A 16,651-nucleotide genomic window follows, 5' to 3' on the forward strand; every position below is an offset into this window, starting at 1 on the left:
CTTCACTATCTTTCAAGGCTTGTTTGATCTCCTTCATCTGGTCTTTCATCTCTCCTGTGTCTACTTTCATATCAGCCATCTCTGCTTTTATTTCGTCTCTCTGCTGGGTTGCATCGCGTTGAGATTGAAGCATAAAATCATTTAATGCAGTTAGTGTCTCTTGGATTGAGGCCAGCGAAGGTTGTTGTGGTTTCTCTTTGTCCTTCTCCTTGGTAAATATAGTTGCTGATAAGACCGGCTGTGCGGGGGATGGATGAGGTGAGCCTTGGGGGGACGATGCAACAGATGTCTGCTTCTTAATTGTTTTGGTGTAGGTAGAAGTACTTGACATTTTAAAGTTTGAAATTAATATTATTTTATGTTAGCAGTATGTAGAAAATTGCTATAAATTCCAAACCTACACAATTAATTACCCTAGGCAAACCACAATAAAAATTCAAATACAAACTGAAATTTGGAATATAGTTCAAGTACAAATGCGATTAAAATTCAATGTTCAGGATATAACTTGTAAATTCTTATTACTCTAAGTCCAAAATTATATCAAAAAAGAAGAAATTGGTTTGGCACAGCAGGGGAAGAGAAAAAAAAGAAGGAAAACCAAAGGAGAAGGAGGAAGAAAGGAAATAAAGAAAAAAAAGAAAAGGAGAGTAAAAAGAAGAGGGCAATCTAGAAGAAAAGAAAGAATATTATTCAATTAAGGAGGAGCAGGAGACCAAGGATTTTTAACAATGCATATACAAAACCAAGATAATTATAATGTAATATGGGTTTAAAATTCAAAACTTAGAATTGTAAGAAGGAAGAAGCAAAAAACCAATTATTAATATTCCAGTCGTAATAGAATAATTTTGTTGATTGACAATCTAATCTGTTTTAGAAAACACTTTAGCATAGGTTAAAAGAAGGTCCCATTGATTTAAAAAATAGAAACAGTAAAGTTTAATCTTCTCAAAATTTATAAAATCTCAGTTTTCCAAACGATTGTGATTTAATTATCCAATGTTAAAATGAAGTCAATCCGTCTCTCGCAGCTTAAGGAAAATTGTAAAGCCTCTCCACTGCGAATCCGACAAAACCGCCGTTAATCCAAACGAAATGATCCAACGAAGTAATCCAAATAGGGTCAATCAGATAATCCAAATATAAAAAATCCCAAATAGAAAGAAAATATATTTTTTAATGTATTTATTCAAGTTTTGTGACTAGATAGTAAACAGTCTTAATCCTTCCGCTAGAAAAATCCGAGCCCGGACTTCATTTTCTAATATTTTTGCAACCAATTGCTTCAAGAGGTGAAAAAATATTCAGCCAAATAATGTCATTTTATATATATTAAACCTTTTAATGTCTCATTTTGAAATCCTTTAAATTCCCCTTGTTTTCAAGCGTTTGACAGTTCAAGTCCAAATTCAAGAAAATAAGTGAAAGTAGTAAAAATAAGTTCCGGCTGTTGATTTGCGCCTGGATACAATTTTTTTCAACAACTTTCTCTTTTGCCTTCTTTTAAAACTTTTTATTCTCCGCTTTCTTTTACTTCAATCTTCTTATTTAACATGAAACATAGAAGAAAAAAAATCTTTTTACCTTGATTGTAGCTTCTTTAGTGTATTCCTTTTTCAATGAGGATTGCTTTAATCTCTGCTTTCACTTTTCAGATGTTTCTTGCTTCCCGCTGGTTTGGTGGGATCGCAATGGCCGCGTCCTCTTACGAGAGGACCAGTGCTCCCTGCTCCAGAGCTGCAGGACAGACCCCCTGCCCCCGGAGCCTCGGCGATGGCTCCTCGGACAGAGGGAAATCCCCTGTTCTAGGATCGAGCCATCCAGACTCGATCCGATCGCGTTGGGGCGACCTCTGGGAGGGTGAAAGGAGTCTCAAGGCAGAGCCCTGCCAAGAGACTCCGCTGCGGTCCTCAACGAAACCGGAAGTCCCAAACCATTCTATCTTCTGGCCAATATTCATTTCCTTTGTCAATATAATTTCCTTATGATATAAACCAATTAAAATTGAAGTTCCTTAATTAATATCCTTACAACATTACATAATTTTACATAATTAATCCTTATAAAAATATAGCTTTATCATAAATTTAGTCTTTTTCTTTAAAATTAGTGTTATCAGTCATATTTCCATTCCATATTCCTTAATCCACTTTTATCAAAATGTAGCTCCAATCTGTCTCGTATAGAGAAAGTCTATCAGAATTTTGTTCTATTGCCTATTATATAACCATGTCTCAGCCAGTCAGCCAGTCAATTCCCATATGTCTTCTCTCCAGAGTTCCTTTGTTCCAAAGAAATGCTGATAACGTCCTTTCTTTGTAAAAGTAAATACATAACAATCACATTCCATCCTTCTGACCAAACAGCTGATAAAGAACCATCCCTTACCATCCTTTATGAGTGTAAATCACGAATCTCCTTGCAGTAACTTCTTGGAACCAGAAAATGGCAGACACTAACCGAGCTGATCACTCTCTTCAAATAATGCAAAGGAAATAACTTCATTGAGAGAGAAAAAAATAGTCCAAATAGAGTCCAATTAAAGTCCAAATTCAAATTTAATATCTTCAAAGCCTTTAAAGCTCCTCCAAAGAAGAAGAAAAAGATATTGGGCAATTTGCTGTAGTTTAAAGCTTCCGCTGTTCGCCTCTATGCCGAGCAGCTGCTACAGTCCCAACTTCTGGCATCACTGTTTCCGTTAGCAAAAAACAATAATTTTTAAAATCAATTTCAAATCTCTTTTCAGCACTCCAAACTCACCAGCACACTACTTGCTCATTTTTCACCTCGCCTATGCTTAAAACGGTCCTTTTTCCAGATGTTACCACTCTTCTTCAATCTCCTGCATTGTGTTGTCTCCCATGGCTAGTGTCAGCACAGGCATGGCAGCCTGGCCGACCTCAGGCCACCGCCGGTGCAAGACAAAGCCAGTTCATCTGGCAGAGTATGCCAACCCCAGACCAGACCCTCAGTAGCATCCCCTACATCACCTCCCCTCCAGGGAGGATTGGGCTCAGTTCAGAAGAACCAGAACCCCCGGACGGTGGGGATTCGGGGCTTCCCTCAGGAGAACAAGGGAGCCCCGTGCTGCCACAGCCATTGACCCTACCCTTCTCCCCAAATGCCCTTATGAGCCACAGCCTAGGTTCCGGGAATTTAAACTGGGCAACCAAGCATTTGCCCAAGGCTGGGGGGGAGGGGAACAGCGCTGGGTATCAGATTAAATAATTGAAGTACCTGGCCCTTGCTCTTATAGTGTCCAGTTAAGGGATGGCAGACACTGGCAGTTCGATCAGCTGCAAGTCCACAGCCAAGTGGCCTACCCATCCAACCCAGGGGTTATTGTACAACCAAATCCTATGACTTCTATGACTGTTCTGACACTGTCCTTACCTGTTGTTCCACTGCCGGATAACTCTCTCTCCAGACCTTTCCTTCTCCTGGGCAGCCAGCCTTTGTCTCCATTGGGGCCAGAAGCAGTTTCAGGATCCATTCCAGTTGAGGCTCATCCTCAGGCCTCTCTGATAGAGTCACCAGAGCTCTGCTGATTTTCTAGGCTGTACAGGCACTCTGTGTATCTAGACAATTATGCCTACACATGCCCAATAGGGAAGGGTGTTGCGTCTTGGCGTCCCTAACAACAGCTGGGAATGCTGTAATTTGTTGATACACTAGAGTGGAAACTCTAGCATCTATTGGTTGCTGCGCCTGACAGCTCGATATAAAAGAGCTGTTAGAACACAGCTGAGGCAATCTTCATTCTGGCTGTTCTGCTTGTTACTTGTTGCTTGTTAAATAAACGGTTAAATTCACAATGGCTTGCTGATCTTCGTGGGGAATTAACAAGCAGCATACTCATTTTCATCAGAACATATTCATAAATCATGGTCAAAATTCTGAAGATTTGTTTATACACTGTAAAAAGCTGTCTTGTTTATTTTTCATCGTCTTCTTTTGCTTTATTCTTTGTTATCTTCTCTCCAATGGTAATTTTAAAAATTAGTCATGTAATTACCAATTACTATGAATGTTTATTTATTTATTTATTTATTTATTTATTGATTGATTGATTGATTGATTGGGTTTTTTATGCCACCCTTCTCCTTAGACTCAGGGCGGCTTACAACATGTTAGCAATAGCACTTTCTAACAGAGCCAGCATATTGCCCCCATAATCCGGGTTCTCATTTTACCCATCTCGGAAGGATGGAAGGCTGAGTCAACTCAGTCAACCTGAGTCAAAAATTTAGTTTATAATTCTAATATTATGGTCATCTTTCCAGTTATCACACAGTGCTAGGGAAAACAAGAGCCTCGGTGGTGCAGTGGTTAGAGTGCAATACTGCAAGCTACTTCTGCTGATCACCAGTTTCCAACGGCAAATCAAATCTCAGTAGGCTCAAGGTTGACTCATCCTTCCATCCTTCCAAGGTTGGTAAAATGAGGACCCAGATTGTTGGTGACAATATTCATACCCTCTGTAAACCGCTTAGAGAGGGCTGTAAAGCACTGTAAAGTAGTATATGTCTAAATGCTATTGCTAATGCTATAATTAGACCATTAATATTTTGGCCTATGGTGCCACATTTCCAGCATATATACACTCAAATATCTAAAATCAACTAGCTGTATAATCCGGAGCTTTTCTGTATTTCTTTTGTTCATATGTTAACTTAGTTTTTAAAATAATATATTTTTTTCTTTTTTAACAGAAGTATTTTGCTAATTCTTAGAAACTGATGATCTAGTTAGCTAATTGTTCTGGGCCCTATATTGGTTTTGCTCAATAGGAAATTGATCGAGAACTGGAGAAGAAGAAAGAAGAGTTAAATGTAGTACAGAGGCAAGCTGATCGCTTGTCTAAGGATGGGGCTGCAAAAGCAGTGGAACCAACTCAGATACAGCTCAGCAAACACTGGCAAGATATTGAGAGCAAATTTGCTCAGTTTCGAAGGCTCAACTATGCACAAATTGTGAGTTGTTCCTGGAAAACATTTATGTTTGCAAATTCTACTACTACTAACAAATCTTTACTAACATTGAGAATTCCCAATGATGTGTCTGAAATAGAGAATCTGGTCAGTAATTCAGATCTCTTTTATTTGCAATATAATAGTTTTCATTTTATATGATTTTTCTCTAGTAATTGCCATAGTAATACAACAGGAAGTGGTTTGATCAACAATATATTAGCATTAAAGGAAAAGGAATCTTGTTTTTTATTGCCTCATTTTATTCATAACATTACCAGTTTAAAGCTAGCAGCTTGCCATACATTTATTCCACTCAATTAACATGTAAAACTGAGAAATGATAATTTTTTAATCTGTCATCCCATGCGCAATCTAATTAGTTTTTATTTATTCTTGATGTTCAGATGTATTCAGAAAAAAAGAGGGTTCTTTATTATATTATTTCTGTGACATGGGCTCTTTTCAACTTAATAGGAAGGAAACATACATTTATTCTCTTCTACAAAAAGCCACAACTTCAAATATTATATTTAACCACAAATGAGTAGAACAAAGCTGTACTACAAAGAGTTGCTTAATCTGTATCTATACAAGTTTTTAATTTGTACAACTAATAAATACAAATCCTCTACCTCACAGGGATGTTCTGAGGAACTATTAATTATATATAGTTTTATGGAATGATGTGCTAATTTTAAGGTGAATTTTATTTGGAACAAGCAGCTTTAGAAAACAGGTCCACAGTATTTTTTTAAAGAGTCCTTATCTAGTCAATAATTAGGATGTATAAAATATCAATGAATAAACAATAAAATATAATAAAACATGTTTAAGGTTAATAAATTGCTAAAAAAAAAAATCATTATTTTGAAAATAAACAAGAGACAGGTTCCCTTAGCAAATGTTTGAAGTTATGCAATCAGCGCCCATAGCATTTCCGAACAAGGCCTCAAACTACAAATCTTACAGCACCAGGAATTGTTCGCCCTTACAAACAACCACAGAGGGTCTGAAACATCCATCGTGAATGTTCTAGGTGAAAACGGAGCTTCCAAGAGGCCTCCAGAGGCCTCCCCAGCCTGTTTAACTGGACTCTCAAAATATTATACAATTAATGCATGAGATTGGACAGGTTGAGATCATAACTTGAAATAATAAGGCATTTTGCTTATTCCAAAGTTTTTTCTTAGATATCAAACGTTGCATACAAGATATGAATTTTGGGGCATATTTTTAAGTAAGTAATATAATGGTAATTCACCAAGTCTTTTTTTTCTCCAGAATTTCTGAAATTTAATGTAAATGTTGATACTTATTCTTACAATGCTGACGGTTAACCAGGACATGCCATGTATTTTCCCTCCCCACAAAATAGGCAAAAGTGAATCCATAAAAGTATGATTGGTTTCTACTATATCAAGTTATACCTGATAATCTCAGGTTAAATATGATCAGGGTAAGGTTCAGGGACGGGTTCCTGAATTTTTTACTATCACTCTGTGGGTGTTGCTTGATGGTCATGTGACTGGGTGGGAGTGGCTTGATGATCATACGATGGTAGCCATGGCTTCATGGTCATGTGACTGGGTGGGCATGGTTTTGTGGTCATGTGATTGGGGTGTGTGGCTAAGTGGTCACAATTCTTACTTCCTCCTATGAGGATTCATGCATCCGAACCTTTTACAATTCCCCAAAGGATTAAAGGAAATCAGATTCCATACACCTCTGAACATTTAAGGCAAACCAAATACAAGCGGTCCTTGCTTAATAGCCCGTTGCTTAGCAAGTGTTCAATTTATGACTGACCTCCTCAGAGCTAGTTTTTTGAGTTTTGACAGCCATGTATATGCACACATGAATGCATGCACGCTCATACATACACATTTATAACCAGTTACAACATCCCACATAGTCATGTGACTGAGTTTTTAAATGTTTTTTGCCAGTTCCAAACAATTTCTTCTGGTTTCTGGTTAAAAATGCCCATAGGGAAAAATGGATTTGTTAAACAACTAGTGTTCGTTTAATAACCACAAGGTTTACTTAACAACCATGGTATTTGCCTAACCCAGGGGTCTGCAGCCTTAAACACTCAAAAAACCATTTTTCTATTTTCATTTAAACAGGTATCTCTTTGATTATCTTTCTCTTTCTTTCTCCCTATATCTTTCTCTCTCTCTTTCTCATCTTTCTCTCATCTCCTGTCACTCCTCTCTTTCATCTCTCTCTTTTTCTTTCTCCCCTCTCTTTCTTTCTCCCCTCTCTCCCTCTTTCATCTCTTTCTCCCTTTCTCGCTCTCATGTTTCTCTCTTTCCTGTCTCTAATTCTCTCTTTCCCTCATTTTGTCATTTCTTTTTCTTTTCCTCCTCTTTTCTCTGTCATATCTTTCATATGCGCATGCATACACAAAAGCATAAATCCTCCTGCACTGGGATCACGGTGGCAGGGGTTTAGGACATTTTGCCTCTGCCAGTTGGATGAAGCTCTTTCTTCCACAGCAGCAGATATGCCGCTGCATTATCACCCTGGCCAAAAGGTCCCTAGCTATCCGCCCCAGCCCTTTCGTCACAAAAATCCACATTCAGCCACAGCCTTTTGGCCACATGGGAGACTTCGACACCATCCAATCAGAACGGTCCTAACAAAATGCTACTTTGGTAAGGAAAGAACACACACACCAGTTCTAGTCTGACCCCCTTCTCATGCGGGAGACTACTACAGAATGATAGAGATGGAGGGGACCTCAGAGGCCATTTAGTCCAGCCCTCTTCACAAGCAGGAGAATTGGTCTCACAGTCAAATTTATGGGCTGCTAAATTGGCTGGTGGAACTTCCTGCCTCACAACAAGCTAATCCTTAAAAAGCTAATTAGGGAAGCCAATCAGAGCAGTCTTCACAAAAGAGGGGTGGAAGAGAGAGTTAAGTAGCATTCCCTTAGCAAAGGACAGAAGTGAAGGCTGGTTGATGTCTGGGGCCCCTTTATGACCTGCTCATCATGGTGATCTGTGGAATTTTTACGATGCCTTGAGGTTGATGCAAAAGGAACAAGCGGTTATGACAAAACAAACTAGACATCATCTAGTCCAACCCGCTTCTCAGGCAGGAGATTTCTACAGAACAACAAAGTTTGAGGAGACATCAGAGGTCATCTAATCCAACCCACTTCTCAAGTCGGTGACCTCTACATATTCCCATACAAATTAACAAGTGTTGGAAAGGACCTCAGAAGTCATCTGTTCCCACTCTCCACCAGTACAAATTAACAAGAGTTGGAAGGGACCCTGGAGAAAGAGAGAGAGAAAAATGCAAAGGGAGTTTGAGAGAGGACCATGTAGCAGTGGGTTCCCCTGGCCAATTTAGCAGCTCAGAATTTGTCAAATGTGTATGGGTGGAAGGGCAGGGTGGGACTGGATGACCTCCAAGATCCCTTCCAACCACTGATGGGCTCCTATGGGAACAGTCAGAAAAGCAGTTCCGGTAGCAAAATTTGGAGCTCCACCCCAGAGCACCCAATTTGCGCTGAAAGATGTTGAAACAAAATGTATAAGCCATGCCCACAGTGTGGTAGTAAACATTTTGGTAGCCCATCACTGCTTCCAACTATTGTTAAGTGTGTATTGGTGGAGGGCGGGGGTGGCCCCACCCCCCATTTCTGGGGCCTCAGAGTTTTTGCCTCTCTTGGCAAACACTTTCTTTTGTTATAAGTGCTCCACGCATCGCAAAAATTCCACAGATTACCATGATGAGCAGGTCATAAAGGAGCCCCAGACTGTAACCAGTAACTTCACTTCTGTCCTTTGCTAAGAGGATGCTACCTAGCTCTCTCTCCCACCCCTCTTTTGTGAGGACCAATCTGGTTGGTTTCCTAAATTAGCTTTCTAAGGATTAGCATGTTGTGAGGTCCCTTCCATCTCTATAATTCTGTAACAGTCTCCTGAATGAGAAGTGGGTCAGACTAGATGGCCTTTGTGATGTCCCTTCCATCTCTATGAATCTGTTTCAATCTCCTGCTTGAGCAGGGGGTCAGACTAGACAGCCTCTGAGATCCCTTCCATCTCTATAATTTTGTAACAGTCTTCTGAATGAGAAGGGGGTCAGACAAGATGGCCTGTGAGGTTCCCTCCATCTCTATGATTCTGTAACAGTCTTCTGCATGATAAGGGGGTCAAACTATATTTGGTGTGTGTTTGAGAGAGTGTGTATGAAAGAGCTCCCAAAGCCCCCCCCCCATTTTTGGGGACCCTCAAGATGAACTGGTGTGTGTGTGTGTATGTGTGTGTGTGTGTGGGTGGGTGTGAAAGAGCTCCCAGAGGTCGCTCCCCCCCACTTTGGGAACCCACAACATGAACAGAGGAGGGGGTAAAAAAGGCATGGGATCACCTAGATGCCCAGAGCATGAACAGACCTCTCTCTTTCTGCAAACAGGGGGGGATCATTAGCCCTCCAACTCTTTTTCCCCAAAGGGGGTCAGAGTAGGTGACCTCTGAGGTCCCCTCCATCTCTACCATTCTGTATAAGTCTCCTGCTTGAGCAGGGGTGTGTGTTCTTTCCTTCCCAAAGTAGCATTTTGTTAGGACCGTTCTGATTGGATGGTGGTGAAGTGTTCCATGTGGCCAAAAGGCTGTAGCTGAATGTGGATTTTTGTGACGAAAGGGCTGGGGCGAATAGCTAGGGACCTTTTGGGCAGGGAGCTATGCAGCGGCCTATCAGCTGCTGCAGAAGAAAGAGCTTCATCCAACTGGCAGAGGCAAAAAGTCCCATCCCCCGATGGCAGGGACAGAGGAGACTCCTCTCTTTATCTCCATTTTCCTCTCTCTCTCTCATCTCTTTCACATGTGAATCCAGTCCCCTAATCATTTTGTTGCTCTTTCCAGAATCTTAACATCCTTTTTTCATAGATTAACAGTGTTTTCATGGTTCATAAACTAACAGTGTTTTCAAGCTTCATACTTTTATGGCATTTGTGTCCTAAAATTCTCCAGCCAGCATGCTAACTGAGAAATTAACGGAGTTGAAGTCCATATATCTTAAAATTAACAATTAAATCTATTTCAAGGACATTTATATTAAATTAACTTAGGCATAATTGAAGGTATGCTGCAGGAATGTACCATTTGCTGCAATAGTTCACCCCTTTTAAAAAAATTCGCATTTGGCACAAAATGCTGCTCCAATAGCTGCATGCTTTGCAATCAACTATATCTCTTATTCTAGAGAATGAAACCATAAAAATATCTGAATTCATATTACTGTCTCAAACTTGTATATTTGGTATTAAATAATGACCTCTCCATTCTAATGAGTTCTTCCATAACACATTACACTTGGGATTTCATCCATGTAAGCACCACCCTTGGTTTTTTTGATAATTAAAGACTGTTAACATTTTCTGACACTGCCAAGGGAAGCCCCTCCTTAGTCCTGATAATTCATGGCAGCAATGTGTGTCCTTGATTGTTTAATAATTGTGTTTTGACCACAAGAGTATTTGGGTTCAAATGTTTTAGCCTCCGGTCCCCTAATCATCTTAAACATTCAAAGAGCCATTTGGACTTATTTTCCACAGAAGTTGAACCACATCCTCCCTCCTCCCTCCCTCCCTTCTGATTTTACCTTCCTTCCTTCCTTCCTTCCTTCCTTTCTATCTCTCCCTCCCTCCCCTCCTCCCCACCTCACTCTCTCACTCTCTCACACACACACAGTCTGATTTCAGGCAAGCAGCTAGCTCCATTGTTTAAAACAGGGCTCTTGAGAACTTTAAGACTTGTGGACTTGAACTCCCAGAGTTCCTCAGCCACAAGTCTTAAATTTCCCAAGGTTGGAGGCCCCTGGTTTAAAAGACTCCAAGTAAAATTACTACATTAACAAAATTTATAACTAAACAACAGAATATAGGAGCAAAAAAGCATAACAATAGCCCGAGGTTCTGAGCTATCCTTCTTCTCCCCTCTCCCCTCCCTTCCTTTTCATTTTAGGGTGGGAGGGAAAACCAAATAAAAATGGTGGCTAGGGAAATGGTGCCTAGTTATAAATAGGAGAAAGACATTTTCAGGGACTGAAAAGTTGAGGGAACCAAGTAGAGAATCCACTAACTTACCTCTCTGCTGGCTGGCTTCCTCAAGATGGCGACCGCATCCATTTTAAATGAATTAAAATTTAATTAAAAAAACAAAATTTAAAAAGAAAGCCAAAAACAAGATGGCGATCACATGCACAGGGCCAATAGCTCAGCTTCTGCACATGATCAGAAGAAAAATAAAATAAAAAATAAAATGAAATGAAATAATTTTTTAATTTTGTTTTAAAAAGCCAAAACCAAGATGCTGACTGCATGCACAGGGCCATAAGTTTGGCTTCTGCACATGCTCAGAAGAAAAGAAAAAAATTGAAAAAACCCTTAAAAAAAGAGGGCAGTGCCCAGAGACTGGCACTGACCTCACCAAGCCGGTGACGTCATCAGCAGGCTCCTACCAATGCAGGCGTATTGGACCGCACCAGTAGGAACCTACCTCTGGTTTAGTTAATAAATTCTATACCTAAGAAATTGTAACAAAGAACAACAGACAAGGAGGGCTCATCATTAATCTCCTCTCTAGTGCAGTAATTCCTGGCCTACATAAAACTCTCACATTTTCCCTGGGATGTGATAATTTTTGTGAGATGGGCCATGTGTCATGCATTTAGCAATACATTTTCAAAAGGTGATCAACGTATTTGTTCTGGCTGATACAATCAGTTGTTGTCAAGCCATTTTTTGATTGTGACTATTTTCTAGCAGAAAAATGATACTGTCTTTTATGCTGTCAAAGGACTTGAGAGGAAACTAAAGAGGGCTTTTTATCTTTAAACCTAGTATACAGTACTGCATTTCTTAACATTCACATATTTGTTCTTAAAAATTTAGACTAGTCTTGACAACAATGAGAATTGCTCATATTTTGTGAAATGGTTTTGTGAAATGATAGAAAGCCTAAATAAACTCTTCTCATACAATGAAAGAATAGAACTGTTTACTTTTGCTGATGTAATTAATAAATATATCTACTGAAATTAAACAGATTTGCTATTTCTCAGACAGATTTACCAACCTGGTCCATTTTACTATCCACCAAGTGGAACTGAAGTAAAAACTTAAAAAGTAACTTAATGTAAAAAGCTTCACCTACAGATCTATTAGGATAGGAATTTGTGATATTTTTACATTGCAACCTATCTTGCTATTCACTGTGGAGCAGTGAAGGGCTACAAAATATTTTAGATTAGATTAGATTAGATTTATTGGATTTATATGCCGCCCCTCTGTGGCGTATTTTGTGGGCGTGGCTTGCAGGCCATGTGACCAGGTGGAGTGGCTTGACGATCATGTGATCTGGAGGGGGTGGCTTAAAGGTCATGTGACTGGCTTCAAGGTGGCCAAGGTGAGTTTGGGTTAGGGTTAGGGTTCTCCTCGCCTCAAAGAGATACAGTTTCCCTATCTATTTATTATTACTGAACATCCAAAATATACTATTTAATTCTACGTATATATGCCATATGTGTACATACATATTACACACAGGCACACAAAAATATACATTATCTACTATATAAACTGTATGTGTATGTACACACACACAGAGACACACACACACAGAGAGAGAGAGAGATCTTCTATAATTTTATCCACATTCAACCTGATTTACTGCAATAGGAAAAACATACCCAGAGCCCAGAAAGGAAAAAAGGGGGAAAAAATCAGAATTTTTCTACTGGTTCTGCATACCTGACCAAAATGTTTCTACCGGTACTGCGTACCTGACCATTACCATAGGAGCCCATCACTGCTACAGAGTTTACTAAGCAGTGGATTACATTTTAGCATACATTTATTTATTTTGTCAAAACTTATACAAGATAGAAGGTATTGTTATAAACATAAACCTAAACAAAGTAAATACAGATAAATGAGGACAGTAGGACAGGAACGGTAGGCATGCTAGTGCGCTTATGCATTCACTTTGGACATTGCCCAAAAGGTGAATATCCTGGGTTGTCCTCTTGTAAGAATCAGCCATTGTTTCTCTACAACAGAAAAATAATTTGAGATTTTTAAATGAGCTTGGTGTGCTCAGTCCACACATTAACAATAGAAAAGAGCTAATTTCATCAACATTTGTTTCAGTTTAGCAATTGGCATCTCTCCCAGGTTGGAGATAAGCAAGTTACAGTAACAGTAACAATAAATCTTGGTTCATAGCTAAACTTAAACAATTACATCATTCCAAAGAGGAAAGCTACAGAAAAGTTGATATAATGCTGTACAATCAGGCCAAAAGTGTATTAACAAGGGAGGTCATAGCATCAAAAAGAAACTACTCTGAAAAGCTAAAGAATCAGGTCTGAACAAATGAACCAGCAAACATGTGGAAAACTCTCAAACACATTTCCAGTTACATCAAACTACTTTTCCAAGCTGAAAGAAATCAGCAACTAGAAGATGACCTGAATGTTTCTAGTGCAGGTTTGAAAGGAAACTACAGCCACCTATCTCTGCAACCTCTATCCCAAACATACCAACAACAGCAAAACCTCCTACAACAGAATCCATCCCATTGGATTTAAAACCCCTGGTGATCATAGAAAAGGAAGTGCAAGATCTATTTCACAGACAGAAGCTTAGAAAAACACCAGGTCCAGACAAGATAACTCCTTGCTTAAAAGACTGTGCTGACCAATTGCCCCCATCTTCACCCAAATCTTCAACTAGACTACATTGTATACCTACATAGCATTGGAGGTTTGCTATGTTCCTTCTTGCTTCACTCATCCCACACTCATCCCAGTGCTGAAGAAGCCCATCAAGGAACTGAATGATTACAGACCAGTTGCTCTAACATCTGTAGTTCTGAAAACCTTTGAAAGGCTAGTGATGTCCCACTTGAAAACCATCATGGATCCATTGTTAGACCTCCTGCAATTTGCATACCAAGCAAATAGATTGACAGATGATGCTGTTAATATGGATCTGCACTACATTCTACAACATCTTGAATCTCCAAAGACTAGGGTCCTCTCTGTAGACTTTAGTTCAGCATTCAACGTCATCATACCAGACATTCTTCTAACTAAACTAAATCAGCTAGTGTTACCTAAACACACTTGTAAGTGGATCACAAGTTTCCTAACAGACAGGAAGCAGCAGATGAAGCTAGGCAAAATCACATCAGATACCTGTATAATTAGCACAGCCACCCCACTCCCCCAAGCCTGTGTACTCTCACCACTTCTCTCTCTATGTTTATTTTATTTATTTGTTTTGTCCAATACACAATAATACATAATGAAGGTTATAGAGGATATATAGGAGTAGAATGTATCAAAGAGTGTATAGAACAGAAAATATAGGAGTAAATATAACTAGAGAGAATAGCAGAAAAGATATAAAAGATAGAAGAGATTTAATGGATAGAAGATATAGAAGAGAAGATATAGGAGATATAGGAGAGGCTATAGGACAGGGGACGGTAGGCACTCTGGTGCACTTATGTACGCCCCTTACTGACCTCTTAGGAACCTGGTGAGATCGACCGTAGATAGTCTAAGGGTAAAGTGTTGGGGGTTAGGGGATGATACTATGGAGTCTGGTAGTGAGTTCCATGCTTCGACAACTCGATTGCTAAAGTCATATTTTTTACAGTCACATTTGGCGCGGTTAATATTAAGCTTGAATCTGTTGTGTGCTCTTGTGTTGTTGCAATTGAAGCTGAAGTAATCATTGACAAACAGGGCATTGCAGCATATAATCTTGCAGGCAATACTTAGATCATGTTTGAGACATCGTAGATCTAAGGTTTTAAGATCCAGGATTGTAAGTCTTGATTCGTAGGGTATTCTGTTTCGAGTGGAGGAGTTAAGGGCTCTTCTGGTGAAGTATTTTTGGACATTTTCAATGGTGTTAAAGTCCGAGATGCGGTATGGGTTCCAAACAGATGAGCTATATTCGAGGATGGGTCTAGCAAAAGTTTTGTAGGCTCTGGTAATTAGTATGAGATTGCTGAAGCAAAAGCTGCATAGGATTAGGTTGACTACACTTAAAGACTTTTTGGCGATGTTGTTGCAGTGGGCTTTGGCACTTAGGTCATTTGATATTAGTATTCCAAGGTCTTTTACTGAGTGGGGTTTATCTGCAAGATTTTGTTTGCTCAGTTTATATTTGAAGTTCTGATTCTTTTTACCGATGTGGAGGACAGAGCATTTGCTGGTTGAGATTTGGAGCTGCCAGGTGTTAGACCAATCACAGACAGAGTCTAGTTCTATTTGGAGAATAGCTGTGTTATCTATCGGTGGTGTTCAAGAGTTTTACATCGTCGGCGAAGAGAATGGAGTTGCTAGAGATGTGATTGCAAAGGTCATTGATGTAGAGGATGAGGAGTGTTGGTCCCAATACACTACCTTGGGGGTCACCGCTTTTCACAGGGACGGGTAGATATGGTACTTCCTATTTTAACCATTTGTTTGTCTGTTTGACAGGAATGCTGTAATCCATCTGTTTAGGGATCCTGTGATACCATAGGCTTTGAGTTTTAGAAGTAGTCGTGGACCACTGAATCGAAGGCTTTGCAGAAGTCAATATAAATTGCATCTATAGATTTTCCTTGATCAAGTTGCGTTGTCTATATGTTTTTTCAGTGGAGGAGCTGCAGGTTGCAGGATAATTTTTTCCTGAATCCAAATTGTTTGTTAGAGAGTAAATTATAAAACGTATCCCTATTTGAATGAAACGTATCCCTATTTGCCACATTTGCATGGAGGTCCAACATATTAATTTTATTTAAGTGTAACTTTTTCTTTCCCCCCTTTCCTGCTGTTAATTCCAAATTAAAATCTCCTGCAAGGATCACTATCATGGCACTGGACCAGAATATCTCTGGGACCGCCTTCTGCCGCATGAATACCAGCGACCGGTTAGGTCCCACAGAGTTGGCCTTCTCCGGGTCCCGTCGACTAAGCAATAATGTTTGGCGGGATCCAGGAGAAGAGCCTTCTCTGTGGCGGCCCCGACCCTCTGGAACCAGCTCCCCCCAGATATCAGAATTGCCCCCACCCTCCTTGCCTTTCACAAGCTCCTTAAAACCCACCTCTGTCATCAGGCATGGGGGAATTGAAATTTCCATTCCCCCTAAGCTTATAGAATTTATACATGGTATGCTTATATGTATGAGTGATTCTTTAAATTGGGGTTTTTTAGATTGTTTTTAATATTAGATTTGTTTACATTGTCTTTTTATATATTGTTGTTAGCCGCCCCGAGTCTTTGGAGAGGGGCGGCATGCAAATCTAATAAATACAAATACAAATACTATGCAACTTCTGCAAAGTTGTCTGTTCTGTCGGGCTCTCTGGTAGAATCCTCCCAAAAATTCACAGGTACAAATTTCAGACACACACACATTTGAAAATTCAAAACAATGTTCTTTATAATGAAAATTCACTTAAACTAAGCCCTCTTTTGTTATACCAAAGAGCACTCGTCTCCAAACAAACTGGTAATTTATACGTCCCTTATCAGTCCTGTGATACTTAGCTTGCAGCTGTGAGGCAATTCAAAGTCCTTCTTTCACAAAGTGAAACACACTTTGCTCTGGTTTAGGTTCAAAGCAGGGAAAAATCAGCACACAAAAAGTCAAAGTCAGGAA

The 16,651-nt window shown here is 39.6% G+C and overlaps 1 protein-coding gene across 1 annotated transcript in view; it reads left to right on the forward strand.

Moving 5' to 3' along the window:
* The window catches only part of LOC139167142 (dystrophin-like), a 1,540,372-nt gene that overhangs the window by 608,186 nt on the left and 915,535 nt on the right, over positions 1–16,651 (forward strand). The window contains exon 37 of the mRNA XM_070751563.1: positions 4,794–4,976. Within this exon, the coding sequence (XP_070607664.1) occupies positions 4,794–4,976 (183 nt within the window). The remainder of the gene's footprint in view (positions 1–4,793; positions 4,977–16,651) is intronic.

The sequence above is a fragment of the Erythrolamprus reginae genome, chromosome 4 (assembly GCF_031021105.1).
Source record: "Erythrolamprus reginae isolate rEryReg1 chromosome 4, rEryReg1.hap1, whole genome shotgun sequence".
NCBI lineage: Eukaryota > Metazoa > Chordata > Lepidosauria > Squamata > Dipsadidae > Erythrolamprus > Erythrolamprus reginae.